At 34.5% G+C, this 25,397-nt stretch overlaps 1 protein-coding gene across 3 annotated transcripts in view; it reads right to left on the bottom strand.

The window, feature by feature from the left end:
• COL11A1 (collagen type XI alpha 1 chain) overlaps positions 1-25,397 on the bottom strand; it is a 224,976-nt gene that overhangs the window by 20,804 nt on the left and 178,775 nt on the right. For 2 of the 3 annotated variants that reach the window (XM_044944634.1, XM_025288198.2), the window contains exons 47-57: positions 22,230-22,283; positions 20,514-20,567; positions 19,228-19,281; positions 14,169-14,222; positions 13,458-13,565; positions 13,118-13,171; positions 12,376-12,429; positions 11,278-11,331; positions 2,895-2,948; positions 2,651-2,758; positions 2,120-2,173 (exon numbers count right to left, since the gene is read on the bottom strand). In XM_044944634.1, the coding sequence (XP_044800569.1) occupies positions 2,120-2,173; positions 2,651-2,758; positions 2,895-2,948; positions 11,278-11,331; positions 12,376-12,429; positions 13,118-13,171; positions 13,458-13,565; positions 14,169-14,222; positions 19,228-19,281; positions 20,514-20,567; positions 22,230-22,283 (702 nt within the window). The remainder of the gene's footprint in view (positions 1-2,119; positions 2,174-2,650; positions 2,759-2,894; positions 2,949-11,277; positions 11,332-12,375; positions 12,430-13,117; positions 13,172-13,457; positions 13,566-14,168; positions 14,223-19,227; positions 19,282-20,513; positions 20,568-22,229; positions 22,284-25,397) is intronic. The other variant, XM_044944633.1, reaches the window with a different exon arrangement.

Genomic DNA, 25,397 nt, shown 5'->3' with positions numbered 1-25,397 from the left:
ATTTCTCCACTCATCCTCATCTCCTGAAGACCAAGTAGTATTTTCACCAAAATTAGCACAAACTGTTTGATGGTATGAAAAATCTACAACAGATTCGCATTCTAAATACTCTCTGATAAAACAAAAAAAAGCAGCCAGAAAAAGGAATGGCACCCATGTTGCTCAGTTCTGTTGCTTTCCATTTTACTGTGGAAAAGGGTGTGAGTTATTTAGCTAACATTCAGAATTATAAACTTTTGCAAGCTAGAATCAGGTGGTATGTCTGATGGTTTTATTTTTAATATTAGCTGAAGGAAATCTCCAGCTTGATGCTTTTTATTACATCTGGAAAAAGGTCAGAATACTTACTGGAAAATCTGAAATAACCAAAAAAATCTTTGGCAAATTTTAGGGTGGTATTAAGGTGGAGTATTTTTTTCCGAGGCTATGACTCTGTGCACTTAGGAATTTAGCATATCTAAGAGGAGTGTTCTCTAAATAGTGATGCAGACATGGAACTGATGATCCTATTTTGTCAAGTCCCTGTTCCAAAGCCAGTGGAGTCGATCATGTGCAGAGTTGATAATCTCCTCAAAATTTGATAGCTTTTATCTATTTATTAAAATAAGTGATCTTTAACTTTTCAAAGCAAGTTAAAAAAATAATCTACATAACACTAATACCTGGAATGTTAGAGGAAATTTTTGTGATATTTTTACAAAAAAAAAATGGCCAAGTTTTCCTGAATGATTAAGATTGCGGATACTAGTTTCGATGCCTTTCTCAGCACGTACATATATCTGAGGTAGTCGATATACTCATGAGAAGCAGTTTTGTAAAATTCCTATAGATAAACCTGACTATTTAAACTGATATACATTATACTTGAGGGGTTTCCCAGGTGGCTCAGTGGTAAAGAATCCACCTGCCAATGCAGGAGATGTGGGTTTGATCCCTGGGTCGGGAGGATATCCTGGAGGAGGAGATGGAGATGGCAGCCCACTCCAGTATTTTTGCCTGGGAATCCCACGGACAGAAGAGCCTGGCAGGCTGCAATCCATGAGGTTGCAGAGATGAACACAACTGAGCAACTGAGCACATGCAGACATATTATACTTGCTACTACTACTACTAAGTCACTTCAGTCGTGACCGACTCTGTGCGACCCCATAGATGGCCCCTCACCAGGCTCCCTGCCCCTGGGATTCTCCAGGCAAGAACACTGGAGTGGACTGCCATTTCCTTCTCCAATGCATGAAAGTGAAAAGTGAAAGTGAAGTCGCTCAGTCGTGTCCAACTCTTAGCAACCCCACGGACTGCAGCCTACCAGGCTCCTCCGCCCATGGGATTTTCCAGGCAAGAGTACTGGAGTGGGGTGCCATTGCCTTCTCCAACATTATACTTGAATAGTGCTAAATGTCTTGCTTCCTGTTTTAATTAATCCCCTTACATATTACTATTTTTGGACAATGAAGTTCAAATATCTCTACCATGAAATAGAATCTGTCACCTAGTAGGCAATAATTTTAAAGGCAGGTCTTGGATTCTCACTTTCTGCCTAAATTTTATAGCAAGGATAGCCCCTATGAACCATATGCAAGTCAACTAAATGCTTTATTGAATTTTTCAAGTGTGTTGTTTGCATATACAGTTTATGATATTAACCAAGCTTCTGTGTTGTAATAATTGTACCTCTCTTCACTCATGAGGGTTAATGCTTTATCTTTCAGCCCATATGACTCATGAACAGAACAATTTATTTGGTGAAAGAATCACTGTATGCCTGTGCCAATGCTGTTCTTTTAAATGAAGTGCCAGGAAACTAAGTGTAACTGATGCATTTAGGGGAACCGTCCACATTTGGAAAAGAACTGGCTGGGCCATTAGTGGCATTTTATTCAAAATGGATTTTTTTTTTTCATCCAATGGACATAAGATAGGAAAGATCTTTTGATCAAGGCATATTTTCCAAGTAAATTATCAGTTAGAATTATTTTCCTCTTTTTATTTTGGTCTGAGTAATACACTTCCTTGAATACTCTACAATTTATAAACCAATTTACCGACAAAATTTTAGGGATTCTAGCTTATACACAATTTCATTTCTGGAATTCTAACAACAGAAAAATATGCTACTCACCAAAGGACCAGGTGGCCCATCTTGGCCTGCAGCTCCAGGGAGACCTTGTTCTCCCTGTAAAAAAAGAAACATGACAGATTTTTTAAATTACAGAAGCAGACATATTATTTTTCTTTAATTTTGGTAATGCAAAAAAGAAAGAAAGCAAACATCACCTATGGATTCCATCACATGGAGAACATCTACAAATATTGTAAGCAATTTTTGAGTCTTTTTACTTGCTGTTTGTATGTCTACATGCACATACACACACACTCACAGATAGATGACTATGTGTATAAAAAGTCTTACATCTTTGAGATCTTAGGGCTTAGCTTTCTATTCTATCTTTATAATTTAGAATTTCAAAATGTACTCATTAAATAAATGACATACTTAAATATTTTCAGAGGCTCTGGCTTTAATTATTACATACTATTTACCATATACACTAATTTATATAATAATGCTGACATAAATATTTTCACCCATAATTTTCCTTAGAAATAAGACATTATTTTCAAAATGACAACTATCAGCACAGATGCTCACCACAGGGCCAGGGATGCCCCGAAGACCTTCTGGACCAGGCTTTCCGGCCGGTCCTTGAGGACCAACCGGGCCAGTTTTTCCTGGAGGACCCTCAGCTCCTGCTTCTCCCTGTTAGAAAATAAAATATGTGGATGTATTAATAATGAAGATAGACATTTCATTATTTTATGAAAAGTACTGAAACAGTTGTTGTCCAATATACACATGAGATTTTCAAACATGATACCTATAGTGTATGTTTTACCTTAGCACCTTTTTCGCCTTGTCTTCCCTCTGCCCCTGCAGCTCCAGGAGGACCCTACAAACACAGAATTGCACTTAAAATACATATAGCATATAAAAATAGTACAACTGAGATCTTATTTATAAATACCCTAATTTAACTAGTGAGAGTCTAACAAATTGTGATTTTCTATAGCAATTTAGTTTAAGAAACTGAGAAAACTCAAAACCCTTTTGATGTACAAATTTTAGATATTAAGCACAAATGAAGCACAGATTGATACAGATAATCACATCACAATAATGTAAGGAAACAATAAAGATAAAAATTTTAAAGAAATGTTAATGCTTAGTCACTCTTAGTGTGTTAGATACTGTTATCATTTGTTATGTTGCAGTTAGAAATTAATTGAAGGTTTCAGATTTGACTTCCATCATTATATGTGTTTTAGACTGAGTCCTTTCTTAATCTCAGAAGATCAATATGTTACACATTTTCATAAGATCATTTTCAAATTGGAAGAGTACAACATTTAAAATCTTGTTGGTCAACAGATACTGACTTTTTATTCTCTGACATTATAATTTAGTGGCATGGCATAAAAATAGTATGACGTTTACAAACCTTGAATTAGAGAAAACAGAAAAAAAATCTTCACACTCCTTATGTCATCCAAAAACAACAAGATATACTGCTATTTGCATAACTTTTGTATAGCTGCATGGATTGCTATGGAGAAATGCTAATTATTATATATTTAAAGATTTTCATAATGCTCCTCCATACACACACACACACATAGTTTTCTATCTTTGTGAGGTATTGGTCTACCTATTTCTCTTCAGTTCTTTTTTATTAGCTATGTGACTTTTAACCAATTATTAGTATTTTTGAACTTGATTTCTTTCATCCTAAAATGTTCAGTTCAGTTCAGTCGCTCAGTAGTGGTTGACACTTTGCAACCCCATGGACTGCAGCATGCCAGGCTTCCCTGTCCATCACCAACTCCCGGAGCTTACTCAAACTCATGTCTATAAAGTAGGTGATGCCTAAAATATTATTAATAATAATTCTCTTGTTATAAAATTATTGTAAAATTTAAATGATGCAACACATGAAGAAGTATTTTGTGAACTTCTCAGTAGAGCAGTATCAAATACAGGTATGGAATCTGGTGTTTAAGAACCTAAAGCCTGGACTCAGACTTCTTAGATTCAAATCATGGCTTTGCCATCAACTAGCTTTGTGATCTTTGGCCAGTTACTGTGGGTTTACTGCTCTGCATAATGTGTATTATAATAGCAGCTATCTCCCAGCATCATCATGAGAATTCAATCAATTGATAAATGTAAAGGGTGTATAACAGTACCTGAGACATAAAAACACTACAAATATTAGTTATTGCTTATTATTACTAAAATGATTGGTTATTGTTATTCTATATAAATTCAATTAGAGTATTTTACCAATATTTTTCACCCTGTTGGCAACTTAAGAATCGAGGAAATAAAACTTACTTTCAAAATACATTTGCAAATATCATTTCAACAGATTATTTATTTCATACTTTTCAGGTTTATAACACCTACAAAATATGAACTCCATCTTTTAAATTACTTGTTTTAACTAGAAAATTGAAAGTCAACTAAAATATTCTATAATATGATCCTGTACTATGTGGTCAGATCTTAAAATTTGACATTCAGATTTCCTTCTTACATTTTCTTGGTCATCAGTGAAATATAAAACTTGACATTTCTAAACTTCATAACAAATAGGTAAAAAGGAATCATTTATATTACATAACCTCAATATAATAGTCAAGGTATCAAAGAAAACAAAAATTTTTGAAGCTGGAAATATGCTATAATTCCCACTGTATATAAATTTTGTTCCTATTCATTATATTTAGGTCATTGATATTTTCACTTATGGCATCTCTTAGAAATCTTTCAAATCAACACAAGCAGGGCATTTGGTTTGACAGTCCAATGAGTAAGAGGGCTTCTGCCCTCTTGCTGTGGTGGGATAAACAGTGTATATATTCCTAACAAATTCATTCTAAGACATAACAAATTTATGACTGGATTATAAAATATTTATTTCATTTCCACTAGTTCACTGATATTTATTATTACTTAACAAACATTCACTTTCATGCATTGGAGAAGGAAATGGCAACCCACTCCAGTGTTCTTGCCTGGGGAATCCCAGGGATAGGGGAGCCTGGTGGGCTGCCATCTATGGGGTTGCACATAGTTGGACACGACTGAAGTGACTTAGCAGCAGCAGCAGCAGCAGCAACAAACATTAAGATTCAACCTGAAACTTAATTGTGCTGAAAATTTTTACACAAATTCAGACATAAGTACAGGAAGTTTAAAAAGACACTACTGAGCGACTGAACTGAACTGAACTGAATGATATCTAGGAAATTGTAGTATTTCATTTACCCCTAGACTTTCCTGCTTTTCATTTGTTTACTTAATTTTTGCTATGAATTGTGTTCAAAATCACCCACTAAGATTGAGATTGGAGTTTGAGGAGAGTAGAAGAGACAATATTAATTGGTGGATGCAAGGCGAGGGAGGATGAATTTCTTTCAGATGCTTTATTAATATTCTACTGGTGAATAAATGCTAGCCTTTCCTTTGGTCTTTAAAATCCACATTTAAAATGAGTATCAAGCACTTCATCAAATTCAGAGTTCTGTGAACTCATTTATCTCTGAGAGAGGCAATGAATATATCATCAGTAATTATTTTCTCAGTATTATCACTGTAGCTTCATCTATTATTAGACATTCCTTGTTCCTTGACCCCAAAATAAGAGATGTATAAATTCTGTAAGCAGTATCTTGTTTACAATTCAAGCAGTAATTTGTTAACAATAATATAGGCATTGAAACTTAAGTGTATCTTTTGAATTTCATACTATTTATGTAAGAGTACTTCTCCAGAGAAGCATAAGCTTCAAATATTTCTTAGTGTTAGAGTTGAGTCATATTTTGGTGTGCAGATGGTAGCTAAACTTATTATGATGATTATATTATAATGTATAAAATATCCAATCACTATGTTGTACAGTGAAACTAATATAATATTGTAAGTCAATTATACATCAATTGAAAATATTGGCATGACGGCTAAAATAGTACTTATTCAAGTGTGCAAGTGTTAGTCTCTCAGTCCTGTCCGACTTTGTGACCCAAAGGACTGTAGCCTTTGCACATGCAATTGTCCAGGCAAGAATACTTGGAGTGGGTTGCCATTTCCTTCTCTAGGGGATCTTCCCCACCCAGGGATGGAATCTGGGTCTCCCACATCGCAGGCAGATTCTTTACCATCTGAGCCATCAGGGAAGGACAGTGGGTAAAATAGCCATAATAACTATAATTTGGGGAATAGAAATGAGATTCAATGAATAATGGGCTTTTCTTTATTCTGTGAAGATTTTACCTTACAATAGTGACATAAAGGTAATAACTTTGAGATTGAATTTACACCCATGAACTTTATAATACAGAAGATATATAAATATCCAGCTTTAGAAAAAGCAAGTCATCAACAATCTAAAATGTAACAAAAATGTTGCTACAGCACAGCCACAAAATTGTGATTTAATAGAAAGTTTTTTCATCTCAAGGGCTTCCCTAGTGGCTCAGACTGTAAAGCGTCTGTCTGCAATGCAGGAGACCCGGGTTTGATCCCTGGGTTGGGAAGATCCCCTGGAGAAGGAAAGGCAGCCCACTCCAGTATTCTTGCCTGGAAAATCCCATGGACCCGGAGCTGTGTAGGCTACCATCCATGGGGTCGCAAAGAGTCGGACACAACTGAGCGACTTCACTTTCACTTTTTCATCCCAAAAGGATTTCTTTCTTCTTTGAATGAATGCCTAATGTCTATCCTGGTGGAAATCCACATTAAATGACTTTGGTCTGTTCTTTATCTCATTTTTCCCATTTTTCTCTTATTCTTTATATATTTTTTCTGGATGAAACAGGTTTATTTTTAAGAAAGACTAGAGTGAAAATGGATAATGTAATTTTTCTAAGAGAATACGCAGTTTTCTTAAAAAAAGAAAACTAAACAATGCCTATGGACACACTTGTTTTAGTCATGTCTTTCTCAGATATCTGCATTAAACAGAGAGGCAAGGACTTAAGGCAGTGAATTAGTTGCTGTACTATCATGAAGTAATGAGTGTTCTGATTGGAAAATGTTTCATAAAACATGATACAATAAATACTTCTTGTAAATCAGTAATCACTGCTATGCAAGATTTTTCTTGCTGTGAGAAATATATATTATATAAGATATACAATGGGCTTCTCTGGTAGCTCAGCTGGTAAAGAATCCGCCTGCAATGCAGGAAACCCCAGTTCAATTCCTGGGTCAGGAAGATCCACTGGAGAAGGGATAGGCTACCCACTCCAGTATTCTTGGGCTTCCCTGGTGGCTCAAGTGGTAAAGAATCCACCTGCAATGCGGAAGACCAGGGTTCAATCCCTGAGTTGGGAAGATCCCCTGGAGAAGGGAAAGGCTACCCACTCTAGTGGCTTGGAGAATCCCATGGACAGAGGAGCCTGATTGGCTATAGTCCATGGGATTGCAGAGTCGGAAACGACTGAGCAACTAACACTTTCACTTCACTTTCAAATTATACAATATAGTCCTTTCCACTATCCACATTTTACAATAGTATTCTTCAATTTATATAATCTTCCATACATGCTGCAAATAATTAAAACTTTCTTAGATGCCAGAAATGTACTGTGCCTGGAGAATGTAAGAAAAATGGTGAAACTCTAGCAATTCACGAAGTTTAAAGAGAGAAGACAATATTAACAAATACAGTACATTGTAAAACACAGGGAGATGAAATAGGTGTATGAGAAAGGTATGCTGATCTAGTTTGGCAATAGGAAGGCTTTCCTAAGAACCTAATATCTGATCTTTATCTTAGGGTAGGTAGATATGGAAAGGATGTTTCCTTATAACATTTTATCTTCTGACCATTCACATCCATGCATAAAGGCCATAGGCTCATATATGTTATATATGAGCATATAGAATTGGTTAAAATTTCCTCTATATTTGTATCAATTAATGACATCAGTTATTGCTTTAATTTTTTGTCAATTTTCCTTTGGCAAAAATGAGATAGACTCCTTAAAATTCCATTTAGTATATGCATTTTCAAATTATAATGTTTAAATCAGTTTAGTCATCTGTAGATTTTTCTTTTTCAGTATAAAGGTTTTGAACTAGCTCTTGGTTTCAAACAGCTATAATGGTAACTGGAGCATTAAAATCCAATGGCTTATTGATACAAACTGTAGTCTTCTAGTGCCTTAAGGAAATATATGTTTATTCTCAAGTATTAAAATGCATGACAGAAGGTACATGTACTACAAATGGCAACTTAATTTTCCTACCTGTTCAATAACTGTTAGAATGATGTTTCTTAATACCACTGCTACTCACAACATTCCGATCAATATTCTATCAGGAAAGTTTATTATCATTTATTTGTAAGATTCCCTCAAGGGAAGTAAAATACTTTTCAACACATTTCTATGCATTGTTATTTCTGCTATGAGATGTTATAGGAAAATTGTTACTGATCTACTTTTGTGTTGTGTCCAATGTAGGGAAACAAAGGGTAAGAGAAATATTAATTTCCACAAATTACATACAAAGCTTATTTAAAATTATACTTTCCAGATGAACTAAAGGGAAATAAATGGTAAGGAAATTCCATATTCAATTAGGTCATAAGTGTATAGATCAGATATTATAATTGTTGTATAGGAATGTTTTTGCTGTTTCCACAAAGGTGATTTTAAATGCTTTGAATTGTGGTGTTGCAGAAGACTCTTGAGTCTCTTGGGCTGTAAGGAGACCCAACCAGTCCATCCTAAAGGAGATCAGTCCTGGGTGCTCATTGGAAGGACTGATGTTGAAGCTGAAAGTCCAATACTTTGGCCACCTGATGTGAAGAGCTGACTCATTTGAAAAGACCCAGATGCTGGGAAAGATTGAGGGCAGGAGAAGGGGATGATCAAGAGGATGAGATGGTTGGATGGCATCACTGACTCAATGGACATGGGTTTGGGTAGACTCTGGCAGTTGGTGATAGACAGGGAGGCCTGATGTGCTGCGGTTGATGGGGTCACAAAGAGTCGGACACGACTGAGCGACTGAACTGAACTGAATTTTAAATTGATTCTTGCATCAAAGACAATACTGCCTGCTGGCTGAATGCAAAAGCTAGTGAAGGCAGAATTCTACCCACTCCAGTATTCTGGCCTGGAGAATTCCATGGACTGTATAGTCCATGGGGTCACAAAGAGCTGGACATGACTGAGCAACTTTCACTTCACTTATCTCTTCAGGCTCAGGAGTTTGTGTTCCTTCAGTACATAAACAAGGTGACTTCACAGACATACAGCAAAGTTCCCAAATACTTCCTTTGCACATTTCTCAAACTAGGTCTAAATCCCTGTTGCTTAGCAAATCCATGTTATTGTTATATGCAGTCATCATGAATTTAATGCTCTGTTTTCTGGCAGTAGTTCTCATAGGAAATTCCTTTACAGTTTATATTACATGATTTTATATGCATTTACATCAAATAAATAAATAATACAAATATGTATTCACCTCAACAGAATCACAGTATTCTATATTTCAAAAATGTAATTAATTATGAAGTTATATTCATTGCTAATGAACTTTCATGTCAATTTACAGAACTCAGAAATTAGAAGAAAATGTCTATCTTATCTGTACATTTTAATTAACATGCTTGTTTCATTTATAAATGATGCTGTAATTCAAAACTTGTATTTAGCTCCTTAGGAAGAGCATTCACTCTTTGAACTCTCGATAAATCCAGATATTAGATGTGATGATTTAAATATACATTTATTAATTTAATTTCACTCCAGCATTGAATATTATTTTGCCCACTTTATAAATGAGAAAATTGAGACTCAAAGAAATTAACTTATTCTAAGTTGTATTTCTGGGCTTCCCAGGTGGTGCTAGTGGTAAAGAACCTGCCTGCTAATGCAGGAGACTTAAGAGATGGGGTTTAATCTCTGGGTCAGGAAGATCCCCTGGAGAAGGTCATGGCAACCCACTCCAATATTCTTGCCTGGAGAATCCCATGGACAGAGGACCCTGGCAGGCTACAGTCTATAGGGTCACAAAGGGTCGAACACAACTGAGTGATTGAGAATGTATGTAAGAATAATAGCCCAATGGTTGTTTTGAGATATATTTCTTTTTCTATCAATATTATGCTTTTGGCCTGCTAACAAAAAGAAAACAAGCAAACAAATAAAATAACAATGAGAAAGAAAAGGAGGAAGAGGAGGAGAAAAAACAGGCACTTGGTCAGTGGGATAAAATTGTATTCAAAGACAATATTTACTACAAACTAAGTTCATTCTGGCAGAGAAATGTTTGGTTGTAAATATTAACTCAAATTTATATCCTGAGTGCATGGTAAGTCACTTCAGTTGTGTCTGACTTTTTGAAGTCCCACAGATTGTAGCCTGCCAGGCTCCTCTGATCCTGAGAGATGGAATTAAAACCTGTTCATACTCTGTGTATAGGAAGATGTATAGTATGAATACTTCCTAATATAAAGCTACCCTAGAAAACAAGCGTGGCCCCAATTGCTCTGTGCTTTTGAATTACTGAAGAGGAAATAAGACTATGAAACACATTTTAATGTTTACCACATATTTTGTTCATGGATAGATTAAAAAGTAGACTAAAGAAGGTGCAGGAGAGCACTGGATATTGATAGAAGAGCTGCAAGAGGCAGGTCTACAGGATTGTTTTATTATAAAAACAGTATAATAATAGGGACAAGGCAATAAGGCAAATCTCCTTAGGTTCCTTTGTAGCCAATATTTTGAACACGATTTTTATATTTCACTATAGTTCTTTTCAAAAATACAGCCATTGTTTCCAAATCAGAGTAGTTTGACAGTGTAAAGCAATCTAACATGCTGATTTCTGAGCTCATACTATTGAGACTGTAATAAGGTTTCTATAATTCTTTCAAGAAGCACTGGAATTCAGACACCACCATGAGCTGAAGTTCAGGGTATCAGCAGAGTCTTTTAAAAAGCCTGTGACATTTTTACAGAGGAGGAGATCTAAGCACAGAGAAGTGTAAAACTACTTTTCACGGTGACAGATTAAACCTGTCAATTAAAGTGTGCTCTACATTAACAATTATTTTGACAAATTCAGGAAATTATTCTTTAGCACTTATATATTTCAGTACCATTATAATGTTGCCTACAGCTTATATATATTATATAAATTTATACACAGAATGGATAATTAGTAGATATTTCAAATAAAGAATTTTTAAAACTTACTCTTTTACCAGGAGGACCTGGTGGGCCAGCCTCACCAGATGGGCCAGGAGGACCCTATAAAATGTGAAAAAAATATCTTTTAAAGCAATTTTATGGGTATTATTTTATGGCTCCCAGCACTGTTCAAAATCTGTACTGAAACCAACATGCTTTTTTCATTTCTCCACATCTATTTCCTGGAATATCTCATCCCTATTTCAGATACTTAAACTTCCTCCAGATATCTATAATTACAAGTGCTAAATTTATATGGAAAACTTCTTCATATAAATAGAAGAAAAAAAGTGGAATTGAATTCCTTCTATTTAAAACTGTTTTTTAAGTGCTAATTTATATCTGAAAAATATCCAATCAATGTACTAATTAATAGAACCATGTGGTTAATAATTCTATTCGTATCACATACATCTGTGAACTATGAATCTATATCTCTAATTTTATCTTGTGCAACACTACCCTTTTTTATGCAAAGGAGAACACAACATGCTGGGATATGACCCATAAGTCTTATTCACACAGAATAAGCCTATATATCTGTGACTGCCAACATCCAGCGGATATGACTCTAGAGACAGAGTTATGTTAAGAGTGCAGTTTGTCTTTGATTCCTAGTTAAGTAAGCACCCTCCTTACTTCCTCCTTAAATACCACATGTAGCCGAAGCCTCCTGCTGTATTTCCCAAATTAAAAAATAAAAAAATAGTCCAATAATGCTGAGTTATTTAGGTTAGAAATTGAAGTAATTCATCCTAATAATAGGCTGATAACCTCGTTTTCTTCATTTAAGTCTCACTTGTGAGTTTAAAATGATTTTCCACTTAACACAACTGGAGAAATAGTTAAATGTGATCTGGTGTGACAAAATCACTATTATGATACAGCTTTAGTTTTTATTACGAAGGCTGTGCTTATATTTCTTAAATTGTATCAAGTAAGAAACATTCCATGGAAGACTGAATTTAAACTGGAGTTCAAATATAACTGATAATTCATTAAGAAAAATATGTGTACATTTAGCTATGCTTTTGAGAGCCTGATTACTTCTTTAAAATATCTTGAGACTCTGCAGAGACTAAATAAAATAGTGTGCTTACTTACCGGTTGTCCAGGATCTCCATCTTCACCCTTGTCACCACCAACACCATCTTGACCCTATAATCAGCAAAAGAAAATGAACCCAGGTATTTCTCACTATTAACTCACTTTTATCAGGAAAAAAAAGATATGATGTACCAGCTTAGTCCTTAAGATAAATTATTACCTGATAAACAAGAGTATCATTATATTCTTTCAGTTGTTCTTTTTTTTAAGAATTATAGAATCTCTTACTTTTACCATAAAATTTATGAAATATCTTTCATATGAAATTAAAAAATATATAGTGTGCTCTGAATATAAGGAAAGGGGAAGATATAATTATTGTACAAGAAGAGTGCATCCTTTAACTATGAACAAATATGATGCAGTTTGAGATATTTGGATCTTAGAACAGACTGAGGTAAAAGCAGAACTCCTATAATTTTGAAATAAAAGTAATGCTGCGCAGTTCAGTTCAGTCGCTCAGTCGTGTCCGACTCTTTGCTGCTACTCAGATAATTAATATGTACAACCCAACAAAATCTGGAACGCTAACCCAATGAAGAGATAATAATAATCATGCAACGCAAGTCTAATAATCTTCAAATATGTAAATTTTTGTCCTGGTACACGTGGCTACAGTTTACATCTTTCTTTTCTTCCTAATTTTGAGGATCCACTGAAGTAATTAAGGCTTTTCTTTAATTATTAACTGGGAAGATGCCTCATGAAAATAATTCTTTTGTTTTCTCATGATACTTACTGCAGGGCCAGGCTCACCAGGAGGACCAGGATCTCCAGGAAAACCAACAGGACCCTAAGATAATGTTTTAAAAGGAAATAATGAAAAATAGTTTCATAAAAAGTCATGATATTCTGAAGTTTAAGAGGTAAAAGTCATGGCGAAACCATATAAAATACCTTTCTTCTGCTAGAAAATTTTTTTAAATGGTATGAATTAAGAATGCTTATGAATATATAAAATGAAGAAAAGTTAACTTCACCAACTATGGGCCAAAGTCTCATGATTTCTAGTCTTTCTATGAAAAGTTTCAAGGAGCTTTGCCACAGATTTCACTTTAAAGAGGACCAAGATCACTCACCGGATTACCCTTAGGGCCATCATCACCTGGCGGTCCCTTAGCACCAGGAGGTCCAGCAGCACCCGGTGGACCAGCTTCTCCTTTCTCTCCTCTTTCTCCTTTGGGACCCTACACAACATAAGAAAAACACCTGATTCTCTTACAAGTTTTAAAACAGCTTCTTAACCTCAGCATATTAGGCCAGGCACTTCTCTGCTGTGGGAGCCTGTCTCCTGCATTGCGAGACGTTTGCCACCATCCAGGTGCCTATTACGTAGATGCCAGCAGTTATCCTTCCTCCAAGAGTGACAACCAAAAATGTCTCCAGACATGGCCAAATGTTTTCTGGAAGTCAAGGTCACCCTCAGTTTAAACCAATCTAAGTCAGAATAGTACAATCCTAATACAATTCATATATAATCACTTGATGTAGCAGGCTTTGTTCTTTTGTGGATAGTCCACCAAAGATACGTGCAATAAATATCTTACAGTTCTTAATGTTCTAATTTATGCATATGTAATATTTTTTAAATTTCTGTGTGAGTCAAAAATATGCAGAGGATAGGCAAAATTATTAAATAAAAAGGCTCTGCAGTTGTGATGATTCTTAATGGACTGGAAAGGGAAACCAAGTAACTGAATCACATCTAGGAGTTAAGTTCCATGTTTAAAATACTCTGAAAGAAATATCTTATCCCTAAAACACTATATTGACAATAAGCCAGCACTTACACCTGTGCCTGCTTCCCCAGGAGGCCCTGGGTTCCCTGCTTCTCCAGGTTCACCCTGTAAAGAAGAGAAATGAGTTATCAGAACACAGAAACGATGTTTTGCATTTGTAAAATTGCCTTCAGTGATGACCATGACACTTTAAACTAGCCCTTAACTCATTATGTTGTTTAAAAAGCAGGGACAACTTTGATAAAAAGAAGGAATCTTTTCTGTTACTGACCTTAATACTTTTATTTCTCAACTGGGGAGATATTAATAGAACTGAATATGCTGGATGCTACAATTCTCATCACTTAGTTAATAGCCAGAATATTAAGCCAAGTTACCACCAAAGCACACAAAACACACATTCACATGTTTCCTAAAAACTGTGTATTGTGTTGCATAGATATTCACATTACAATTAAACTTATGGATTAAACAATTTAAAAATGTTTTCTCTCTAAAATATTAATTTGCTCTAATCAAACATTTGGTAGTATTTTGATAATCCTATCAAATTAGTTAGTAGAGGTCTGAAGAGGTATAAAGTGGAGCTATAAATAAATACAAAAAGACTATTTATAAGATGCATATTGATACTTAGATGCTAATTAAAATTTCTTCTTTTGAGCCTCTCTCTCCATATATATATATATATATATATATATATATATATATATATAGTTAAGTCACTAGGTCATGACTGACCCTTTTCCAGTTCCATGGACTATAACCTGCCAAGCTCCTCTATCCATGGAATTCTCCAGGAAAGAATGCTGGAGTGGGTTGCCATTTCCCTCTCCTATGTGTGTGTGTGTGTGTATACATTTCCTTCTCCAATATATATACTTCCCCAATATATATAGGTAGTTTTTATGATTTCCATGTATAGATATGGATGGTTATTTTCTGACTCAGTGGAATAATAAACCTCCTAGACTAATAGATTTTCTCTTGTGAAAGTCTGTTATTAATTCTTCATACTTAGAAATGCATACAAACACAATATTCTGTTCAAGTAATCATTCAAGTGAAGTAATAGAGTACATTGATGTGCCATGCATGTTTCTATGCAAAACCCATAGTAGTAGAAACTCTGAAGTAAAAAATATTCTAATTAAAAAAAAATGAGGCCTGAATTTCCTTTAATTTTTAACTTGGCTATTTCTAATGTTCCTGGCACAAACCCACTGTTCATGAATTTGTTTGAAATCAAATATAAACATAATTCCAAGGGAGAGACTATTTTGTGTACACAATTTCTTATTCTTTGAGAATATGCACATATTTTAACTTTTGAAATTGTCTGCATAATGAGGGAAGAGATCAAGTACTTTCTAAGAATTTATTAGTACTATTATTGTGTATAAATTATTTTCTCTCTCAAGATAAGTAGAAAATATTTCCAATTATCATGAATAAACTTTATAAGTAAAATATTATATTTACATTATTTTCAAAGCAATGAATAATTCATCAATCCCAGGATGACGGAATAAAATGTAGGTGATATTTTAAGGATCATTATTCACATCTTTGAAAAAATTTAAGTGGTTTTCCATTCAAATCAAATGTAAAATGTCCATATTAAATTCATTATATAGAATGAATATAGTATACTGCATGGAGAAGGCAATGGCAACCCACTCCAGTACTCTTGCCTGGAAAATCCCATGGACGGAGGGGCCTAGTAAGCTGCAGTCCATGGGGTCGCTAGGAGTTGGACACGACTGAGCGACTTCACTTTCACTTTTCACTTTCATGCACTGCAGAAGGAAATGGCAACCCACTCCAGTGTTCTTGCCTGGAGAATCCCAGGGACGGGGAGCCTGGTGGGCTGCCGTCTATGGGGTCGCACAGAGTCAGATACGACTGAAGCGACTTAGCAGCAGCAGCAGCAGCATACTGCATAACCTCAATTAGATGGAATTTAAAAAAGCCAAGCTCACCCAAGCAGAGAGTAGATTGGTGGTCACCAGGGGTTGGAGACTGGAGCCATGGGGAGATGTTAGTCAAAGGGTTCAAAATTTCAGATACTCAAGATGAATAAGTTCTAGAGATCTAATATGTAGCAGTATGACTAAATATATATGAAAATTATGTTTTTGGTTATATTATAGACAAATGTGCACAATATAAATAGCAATTACTTAATATGATCTTGATATTATCTCTAAAGATCCCATTTAAAATTGAAAAAGGATGGAACAAGATCACAAGTAAAGCGATAATACAGTGAAACAAGACTAGATTACATAAATTAAATATTTCTAGTATCAACAAGGCTATACCATGCTTATTCTAAGTAATAGTAGTGTATTTACAATAATGTAAATTCTATGAAGACCACTGGTATATGAAAGAGGTGGTAGATTATACAATTATTACTTATCATTTAACCATTTTATCCCATTCTATAACACACTTGCTCAGATTAAAGCCCCCTTCAGAAGGGATAGCAAATTACTCTGTCTGCCTTAATTCATAAAATATGCATTCATTGTTTTGAGGAAAATACTGAAGTACAAAATCCATCAATAGCAAATATATATTACACAGAAAACAAGTTAAATTTATTTAAGCAAAGAGCAGCATGACTAAAGTAGCTTAGCTTTTGTTTTTTCTATTGAATTTGGGACTGAAAATAAATTTCCAGCATAGAAATGAGAAAGCATTCAAATCAAATCAGATTCGATCTCAAAAATCTGTAATCTACATCAAAGTATACCCTAGATTCAAAGTATAGCCAGAATCTATACCCTAGATTCTGAAGAAAAGAAAAGAAAATTAGGATTTTATTTCTATCTTTCTGTCACATAGAAATGTTTTTAAATAGAGAAAAATAAAACTCTGTTTTTTTTAAGTACAACAAATTTAGATGTTTTAATTGTAAGAAGTCAAACACCTATCCTGACCTACCAAATTATTCTATGAAGATGCAAAAGTGGCCAGATATTACCAGATAGACTTTAAGCAAATGGAAACAGTATGGGAAGGGAATTTCCCAAAGCTCCAAACATCTGGCATCCATGCTTATCTTCTAGAGTAGGGCAGAGGATAAAACCATTAAAGAAGCAACTTAAGTACTTAACAGTATTCCCACTGTACCCAAAAGCTTTAGGAAACAAAATAAGCTGAAAAAGTTGTTAAATGGTTTTAGAATTGGTTATATGGGCAGAAAACTAAAAATTAGAGACTAGTCCTCACAATTATTTGTTCAGTATTAGAACCAAAAGAAGATGATGCAAAGGGAAGAAAGAGGAAAGGCGTGGGCTACCTTCATCTGTCTATTACTGTGATACCATCAGATAGCAGTCTTCTCTTCTGTTAGTCTTCCTATGTCAACTGAACTCAAAGAAAAAGTTCTTTCAATTCCATTCTCAATTTATCTGTATTTTTTTAAACAGAAACTTTAAGAATATAAACCAAGAGTTAGTCAATCAGAATTAAAGAACTAGCCGTCTTATGAAGCAAGAATTAGATGAAAGTGAAAGTGTTAGTCGCTCACTCATGGTGTCTGACTTTGCAACTCCATGAACTGTAGCCCACCAGGCTCCGCTGTCCATGGGATTCCCCAGGCAAGAATACTGGAAGGGGTTGCCATTTCCTTCTCCAGGGGAAGAATTAGAAATAGCTTTCAACTATTTCTAATTTAGTAATTAATAAACTATTTAAATAGGCAATTATATAAAATTAATTATAATCAAAATGTTAGAATGTGGGTGTTGGGAAGAAATAAACACTAAAGTACTAGATTCTCAACCAATTACATATCTTTTCTGAGGACTAAATCTTTTAACAAAAATAAATCATGAGTATAATATATGATACATCAAAATTTTTGAGACTAAACAACAGAATCATTTTTATGATAAGGATAAATCTATACTTCTGATATTTATTAACAAAACTGAAGCAAACACAGGAAATTTCTAAATTTTTTCCACTGCATATTTTATGGCATGACATTTCTATGCCTCAAACTAATGAAGAATTTATTTTTTAAGTAAAGCAATATCAATGTTAATTTTCTTGAAAGTTATTTTAAGAAATGAGAGTGAATGCATAAATAACAAGAGAATCATTTTATCATTTTTATAAAAAGGAAAAGCAGATATTTTAAATAAAATCATTTTCATGATAAAAGTAAACTATTCAGAGCCCAGATATTCTATCAATGTCAACTATTTTGAAAAGTGCCAAAGACAGTATTAGTAATGAAAAAAGTAAAGTAAATTGAAGTCACTCAATTGTGTCCGACTCTTTGCGATCCCATGGACTGTAGCCTGCCAGGCTCCTCCATCCATGGAATTTCCAGGCAAGAATACTGGAGTGGGTTGCCATTTCCTTCTCCAAGGGATCTTCCCAACCCAGGATTGAACCCAGGTCTCCTGCACTGCAGGCAGACTCTACTGTCTGAGACACTAGGGAAGCTCAATTAGTAATGAAAATACAACTCCAAATATGACAAAATAAATGATTAATTCTTTTGTATTGTGAAGGATTCTTTTCTCCTTTTTAAGTCAGTTGCATCAACCAATCTCTTCTATTTTCAGTAGAATGTTACTACAGACACAGTCTAATCAAATATACCTGGGTTAAAGTGGATCTTGATTTAGTCACTTTGTATTGACAAAACTTTGATGAAATTACTGATATTCTCTATATTCTGCTCACTTAGCCTAAAAATGTGGATAAAAAATTATCATCATGGGGTGGTTGTGTTAATTACCGGGAGTAATCCATTTATTGGAGAAGGCAATGGCACCCCACTCCAGTGTTCTTGCCTGGAGAATCCCAGGGACGGGGGAGCCTGGTGGGCTGCCGTCTCTGGGGTCGCACAGAGTCGAACATGACTAAAGCAACTTAGAAGAATCCATTTATACCACCCAGCACCATGCCTGGCAATAAAAAATGTTATACCTCTAAATCACTTTACTTTTAATTTATTTCACTATCACAGAAGATGATATAAATATGTGCAAAACATTCGAAAGACACAACTATTATAAGCCCTTAAAATACTAACTGATATTATTAAACTCCCACTTTAACTGTCTATCACTGCATCCCTTACCTTTTCTCCAACACCACCAACTGAGCCAATGGATCCTGGAGGTCCTTGTGGTCCCTGCAGTGTAAGAAAGGGAATACAGTTATCCTTACTCTTGTAATAAGGTATAAATTCATAAACATACATCCACTTGTTCTCAAAGAGAGAAATATGTGCAAGAATATCTCAAGTCATTTGAAAGATGAGACAAAATGATGAACTTTATGAAGTTGTCAAATGTGCTGGATAGCAAATAATTTAATTGTATTAAATTGATTTTCAAATGCACCAGAATTCTGGAGATAAAGCAGAGGACTTTCCAACTCTAGTCATGTCAGTTGATACTTGGAACATAATTTCAATTTCTCTGCCAAGTGAGTAGATCAGATTTAGAGGATGGTTTTGCAGATTTTCATAGTGGATCAAAATATGACTCTGATTAAGAATACTACAATCCATGCAAAAACAATATAAACCATCTCTTAGTCTTTAAATTACTTAGAAGAATTAAAACCTAAAAGCATTTTTAGTATATCTGCATGTAATTTATTTTACCTAGTTCTGGCCTGCCAGCATTAAAACCAGGAATAACGAACAGCAATAAAGACAAGAATAAATAACTTGCTCTTTATGAAAAGGGAAAGTCAAATGGAAACAGAACACCAAAGTCTATAAATTTGTTAATAGTAACAATAAGATAAACATGACATTACACACCCGTAATATTGGAACAGTCAGTCAACAGTTAAGCTTGGGGGAGATCATTTATACAATTAAGAGGAAACATTTTTTACAGGGTAAGAAGTAAATATAATGCACACATTACTCTGATATATTTTACAGAAAAAAATACAAAATTGCAAAACTTTTAGATAAAGGATGTTTGGGGCACAGACCTAGGCTACTATAATCAAGACAATTACAAACCATCTCCTCAAGCAGTTGTAAAAAATAAAGGTTAAATCTGAAACAATTCAGCGGCAGTGTAGAATTATTATGTGCAAGATACAGTAATTTGAACTGAACAATGTGGTGCTTTAGTGAATATTTCTCACTCAATATATATTTCTCACTAAATATATAATGAATGTAAACTTTGTATCTGTATTATATTAACATTTGTAGGGACTAGCTCCCTACAAAGCCTTTCTTTTCCTTTAAAAAAAATGAAGTGAGTAAATGACACTTAAGCTATTGTTCATGTAAACATTTCAAAGGAGTGTAATTATCCCCATTGTATTTTAGATACTGCCTGCCATTATGTAATATCTATATAACTTCAAAATAACTAACATATTTCACAGTCTTACATCAGCTCCATTGGGACCTTGAGGACCTCTTGGGCCTGGAGGACCAGGTGGACCCTGTAAGAGAATATTAAGGTTTATGTAGACTGAACTCAAATGCATTCCTGATGTTTTCATTTTGTGATTAAGAAAACAAAAAGAAGCTTCAGTCTGCAAAATCATAGTCAATAAAGCAAATCAGGTATCATTCTTAATGGATACAAGATCATGTTAGCAAATGCTTCTTTACACATAGATATGGGGAAATTAGAACTGCAGGAAGAACAATTTAATTAAAAATTATAAAAGTCTATTAATACTATCCAGTACAATGAATTCATAACACAACTAAAATATTATATACCAGAATATACTAGATTGCTAGAGTATAAAGGAGACATAAAGTTGGGAAAATAAACAGTGCTTGAGTAGATTTAGAATTCATTAATTCTATATTTTTTATTTGCATATTTTCACTTTTTTAATGTCAGCTCTCATGTTATATATGCCAGAACTGGAATAAGATTAACTGTTTAGTTGTCATCCTTAAATAAAGGTTCTTGCTCCTGATTATGCATTAAAATTACCTTGGGACAATTTTTGTAAAATACTGATGGCCAGAACCCCTTACTTCAAGACTGTGTTTAAATTCATCAGTAGTAAATCCCAGGGCATTAGTACTTTAGAGGTCACAGTTTATTCTCATGTCATGTTTGACTATTAGCTATTAGCTATTACCATAAATCAGAGAGAATGTATTAATGATTCAGGGGACCATAGCAAGAGTATTAAGAGAGAAGCTTGCTATGCAACTGAAACTCTTTAGGGTATTAATTAGTTATTTTGAATGGGCAATGTTTATGTTTCTTGTTCCTTATAAAATCTAACATGTAAGTATAAAATTATCAAAATATGTATTTTGAAGGGAGCAAATATTGGAGGCAATGTTTACCAAAGGGAAAGAGCAATTAGAAAATGTATTCATTTCATTATAGATGTCAATGACCCTGGCTTATTTTTTCCTTACCAAGGTAGTGCTTGATCAACAAATATATGTATTTTAAATTTTTAGCTGAAATATTAAATTTAGAGCAAAAATCCAGAATCAATAATTGAATATTATTAGGTGAAAGCATTTTGATTAAGATAAAATTCCTCATTAAATTAAGAATTTGTTTCAAAGGGTAATTAATTTTTAATAGTGTGTTAACATTTGTTAGTTACCCAAATCCTGGGTAACTATTATCTATTATTTACCTGTTTCACATCAAAGGCCAGAGCTAAAGCTAAAGACTAAAAAAAAAACAAACAAACAAAGTGTAGCAGCTTAAATGGCAACCCATTCCAGTGCTTTCCTGGAGAATCCCAGGGACAGGGGAGCCTGGTGGGCTGCTGTCTATGGGGTCCCACAGAGTCGGACATGACTGAAGCGACTTAGCAGCAGCAGCAACAATATATACACAGAGAAATAAAACAGATATAACAATATATCAACCAAAAAAGGTCATATGTGTGCACAACATTATTCTGAAGAGAGAAAAAGGAAAGATAGAGAAATAGTCAAGACAGTGAGAGAAACTTTAAAAGTGGCAGGTGCAAGTCTGGGTGAGGAACAGGGAGGCAACAATCTGAAAAGTCATAACCTTTAAGACTACTTTGTTAATATTAATAAGCCTTGAGAAAGATACTAGTGATGTGGAAATTCACAATATACATCAATTCTAGAAAATAAAAACTTACCATGGGACCAACATCCCCATTTTCTCCTTTTTCACCAGGTGGGCCTGGAAGACCCTAAGAAAATATAAATAGAAAAACAGTAAAATTTATTCATGTATTTAAAAAGAAATATTTGTCCAATTTCTCATATAGAATACAAAGTTAAATACAGCTAAATAAGAATGTGGAATTAAGACTCATAAACTATCATCTGTCAAAATACACATAATGCAAATATTGACTAAATATTAGGGAATCATATATGTACATTCACAAAATTCATGCTTTGCATAGTATTATACTTTTGATTTCAATTACAAGAACTAAATATATAATTTGTTCTGGGAATTTATGAATACCTAATCATTTTCTCCATCTTTTATGAGTAGTATATGGAATTAACATTGTAAAAATGTTTTTGAAAAATCTTGTTCCAAATTATTTTAGAACACCTCTTCCCAGTGAGGATTTATAGATAGGAACAGTTAGACAAAACTGCTTTGAAAATAAATATTCCATCCAACATATGTCCAGGGTTACATATATCTTCTGATCTCTTGACCTGTTAATTCCAGTTCTGGATCTTAAAAACTCATAAGGCCATGAGACCTGATATATTACACTTCCTTTATTTACTCAAATTTATTTCCTTTATGTTCAATTGCAGTGTAATTGCTTTAGGAGAGTTTCTATGCTATTGAATAAAATCAGAGCAGCTGCACTCAGATTTCACCTGGCCCTATCTTTATGGGCCAGCAAAAAAAATTACTGTACTCCCTCTTGATTTTCCTAATTCCCCTCATCATATCTGTTTATATTTCCTCTTTTATATTACAATACTTTGTACGCATTTGAATCGTACACTTAAAAACACAATTGTACCACTTGTTTGCATACTTATACTCATGGGATGTCAAGGCTGTATATTGTCACCCTGCTTACTTAACTTATATGCAGAATATATCATGTGAAATGCTAGGATGGATGTAGCACAAGCTGGAATCAAGACTGCTGGGTGATACATCAATAACCTCAGACACACAGATGACACCACCCTTATGGCAGAAACTGCAGAAGAACTAAAGAGCCTCTTAATGAAAGTGAAAGAGGAGAGTGAAAAAGCTGGCTTAAAACTCAACATTCAGAAAACAAAGATCATGACATCCGGTCCCATCACTTCATGGCAAATAGATGGGGAAACAATGGAAATAGTGAGACACTTTATTTTGGAGCACTCCAAAATCACTGCAGATGGTGACTGCAGCTATGAAATTAAAAGACGCTTACTCCTTGGAAGAAAAGCTATGACCAATATAGACAGCATATTAAAAAGCAGGGACATTACTTTGCCAAAAAAGTTCTGTCTAATCAAGGCTACGGTTTTCCAGCAGTCATGTATGGATGTGAGAGTTGGACTATAAAGAAAGCTGAGCACAGAAGAATTGATGTTTTTGAACTGTGGTGTTGGAGAAGACTCATGCGAGTTCCTCAGACTGCAAGGAGATCCAACCAGACAATCCTAAAGGAAATCAGTCCTGAATATTCATTGGAAGGACTGATGCTGAAGCTGAAACTCCAATACTTTGGCCACCTGATGTGAAGAACTGACTCAATGGAAAAGACTCTGATGCTGGGAAAGATTGAAGGCAGGAGGAGAAGGGGACGACAGAAGATGAGATGGTTGGATGGCATCAACAACTCAATGGTCATGAGTTTGAGCAAGCTTCAGGAGTTGGTTATGGACAGGGAAGCCTGGTGTGCTGCAGTCCACGGGGTCACAGAGTATTGGACATGACTGAGCAACTGAACTGAACTGAACTCATGGGACATTGCTCTTTCAGGTCAATCTTTTGTCTCTAACAAGTGGCAGAGCACCAGGGAAAAATACAGATTTTAATGAAATGTAGAATTTATATTTTAAATTAATAATTTTAATTGGAAACTAATTACTTTACAATATTGTAGTGGTTTTTGTCATACATTCACATGAATCAGCCATGGGTGTACATGTGTCCATCAGCAGATGAATGGATAAGAAAGCTATGGTACATATACACAATGGAATATTACTCAGCCATTAAAAAGAATACATTTGAATCAGTTCTAATGAGGTGGATGAAACTGGAGCCTATTATACAGAGTGAAGTAAGTCAGAAAGAAAAACACCAATACAGTATCAGTTCAGTTCAGTCACTCAGTTGTGTCCAATTCTTTGAGACCCCACAAACTGCAGCACACCAGGCCCAATACAGTATACTAATGCATGTATATGGAATTTAGAAAGATGGTAACAATAACCCTACATGCGGGACAGTGGAGACACAGATGTATAGAACAGTCTATTGGACTCTGTGAGAGAGGGCGAGGGTAGGATGATCTGAGAGAATAGCATTGAAACATCTATATTATCATATGTGAAATAGTTTGCCAGTCCAGGTTCAATGCATGAGACAGGGGCTCACAGCTGGTGTACTGGGATGACCCAGAAGTATGGGATGGGAAGGGAGGTGGGAGGGGGTTTCAGGATGGGGAACACATGTACACCCATGGCTGATTCATGTCAATGTATGGCAAAAACCAAAACAATATTGTAAAGTAATTAGCCTCCAATTAAAATAAATTAATTTTAAAAAAGAAAAAAGTAATCTTGAATAGATAATGATGATATTTGATATTTTTATCCTTATCTTGTTATATTTCAGTTTTTAAATGCTGGTAATAAGCCACTAAATTGTTTTTGTGATGTACCAATTCCATATGACTCTCAGTTTGGAGAGAGGATACTTTACTGAGTATATTTGTAAATTTTTTAATGTTCTGTATATTCATTTGTATAAGGAAATCTTAATTACTGATTTATAATAACATATATCAGAATTTCATTTATTTTTTCTCGTTTGTAAGTTAGATGTCTAGGAAAATAGCCTATCATATGTACTTGCCAAATGGTTATCGTCAACTGACGCTAGCTTCTAGAATTACTAGAGAAGTTCCTGGGAGGAAATAGCCAGGTAGTGTTTCCAATTTTATCCCGCTTAAAGATAATCTGAAAGAAGTCACTAAAATTTTAGATTCCAAGATCCACAACCAAAGAGATTCTAATTCATTGATGGAGAACATAAACTCAAATTCTTAAAAAGACAAATAGATTTTTAACACAGATGAAATAAATGTTTCAGTTTAAGCCCA

The sequence above is a fragment of the Bubalus bubalis genome, chromosome 6, assembly GCF_019923935.1.
Source record: "Bubalus bubalis isolate 160015118507 breed Murrah chromosome 6, NDDB_SH_1, whole genome shotgun sequence".
Taxonomy (NCBI): Eukaryota; Metazoa; Chordata; class Mammalia; order Artiodactyla; family Bovidae; genus Bubalus; species Bubalus bubalis.
Note: the sequence above shows the minus strand (reverse complement) of the source record. Positions and strands in the feature narration are given on the sequence as shown.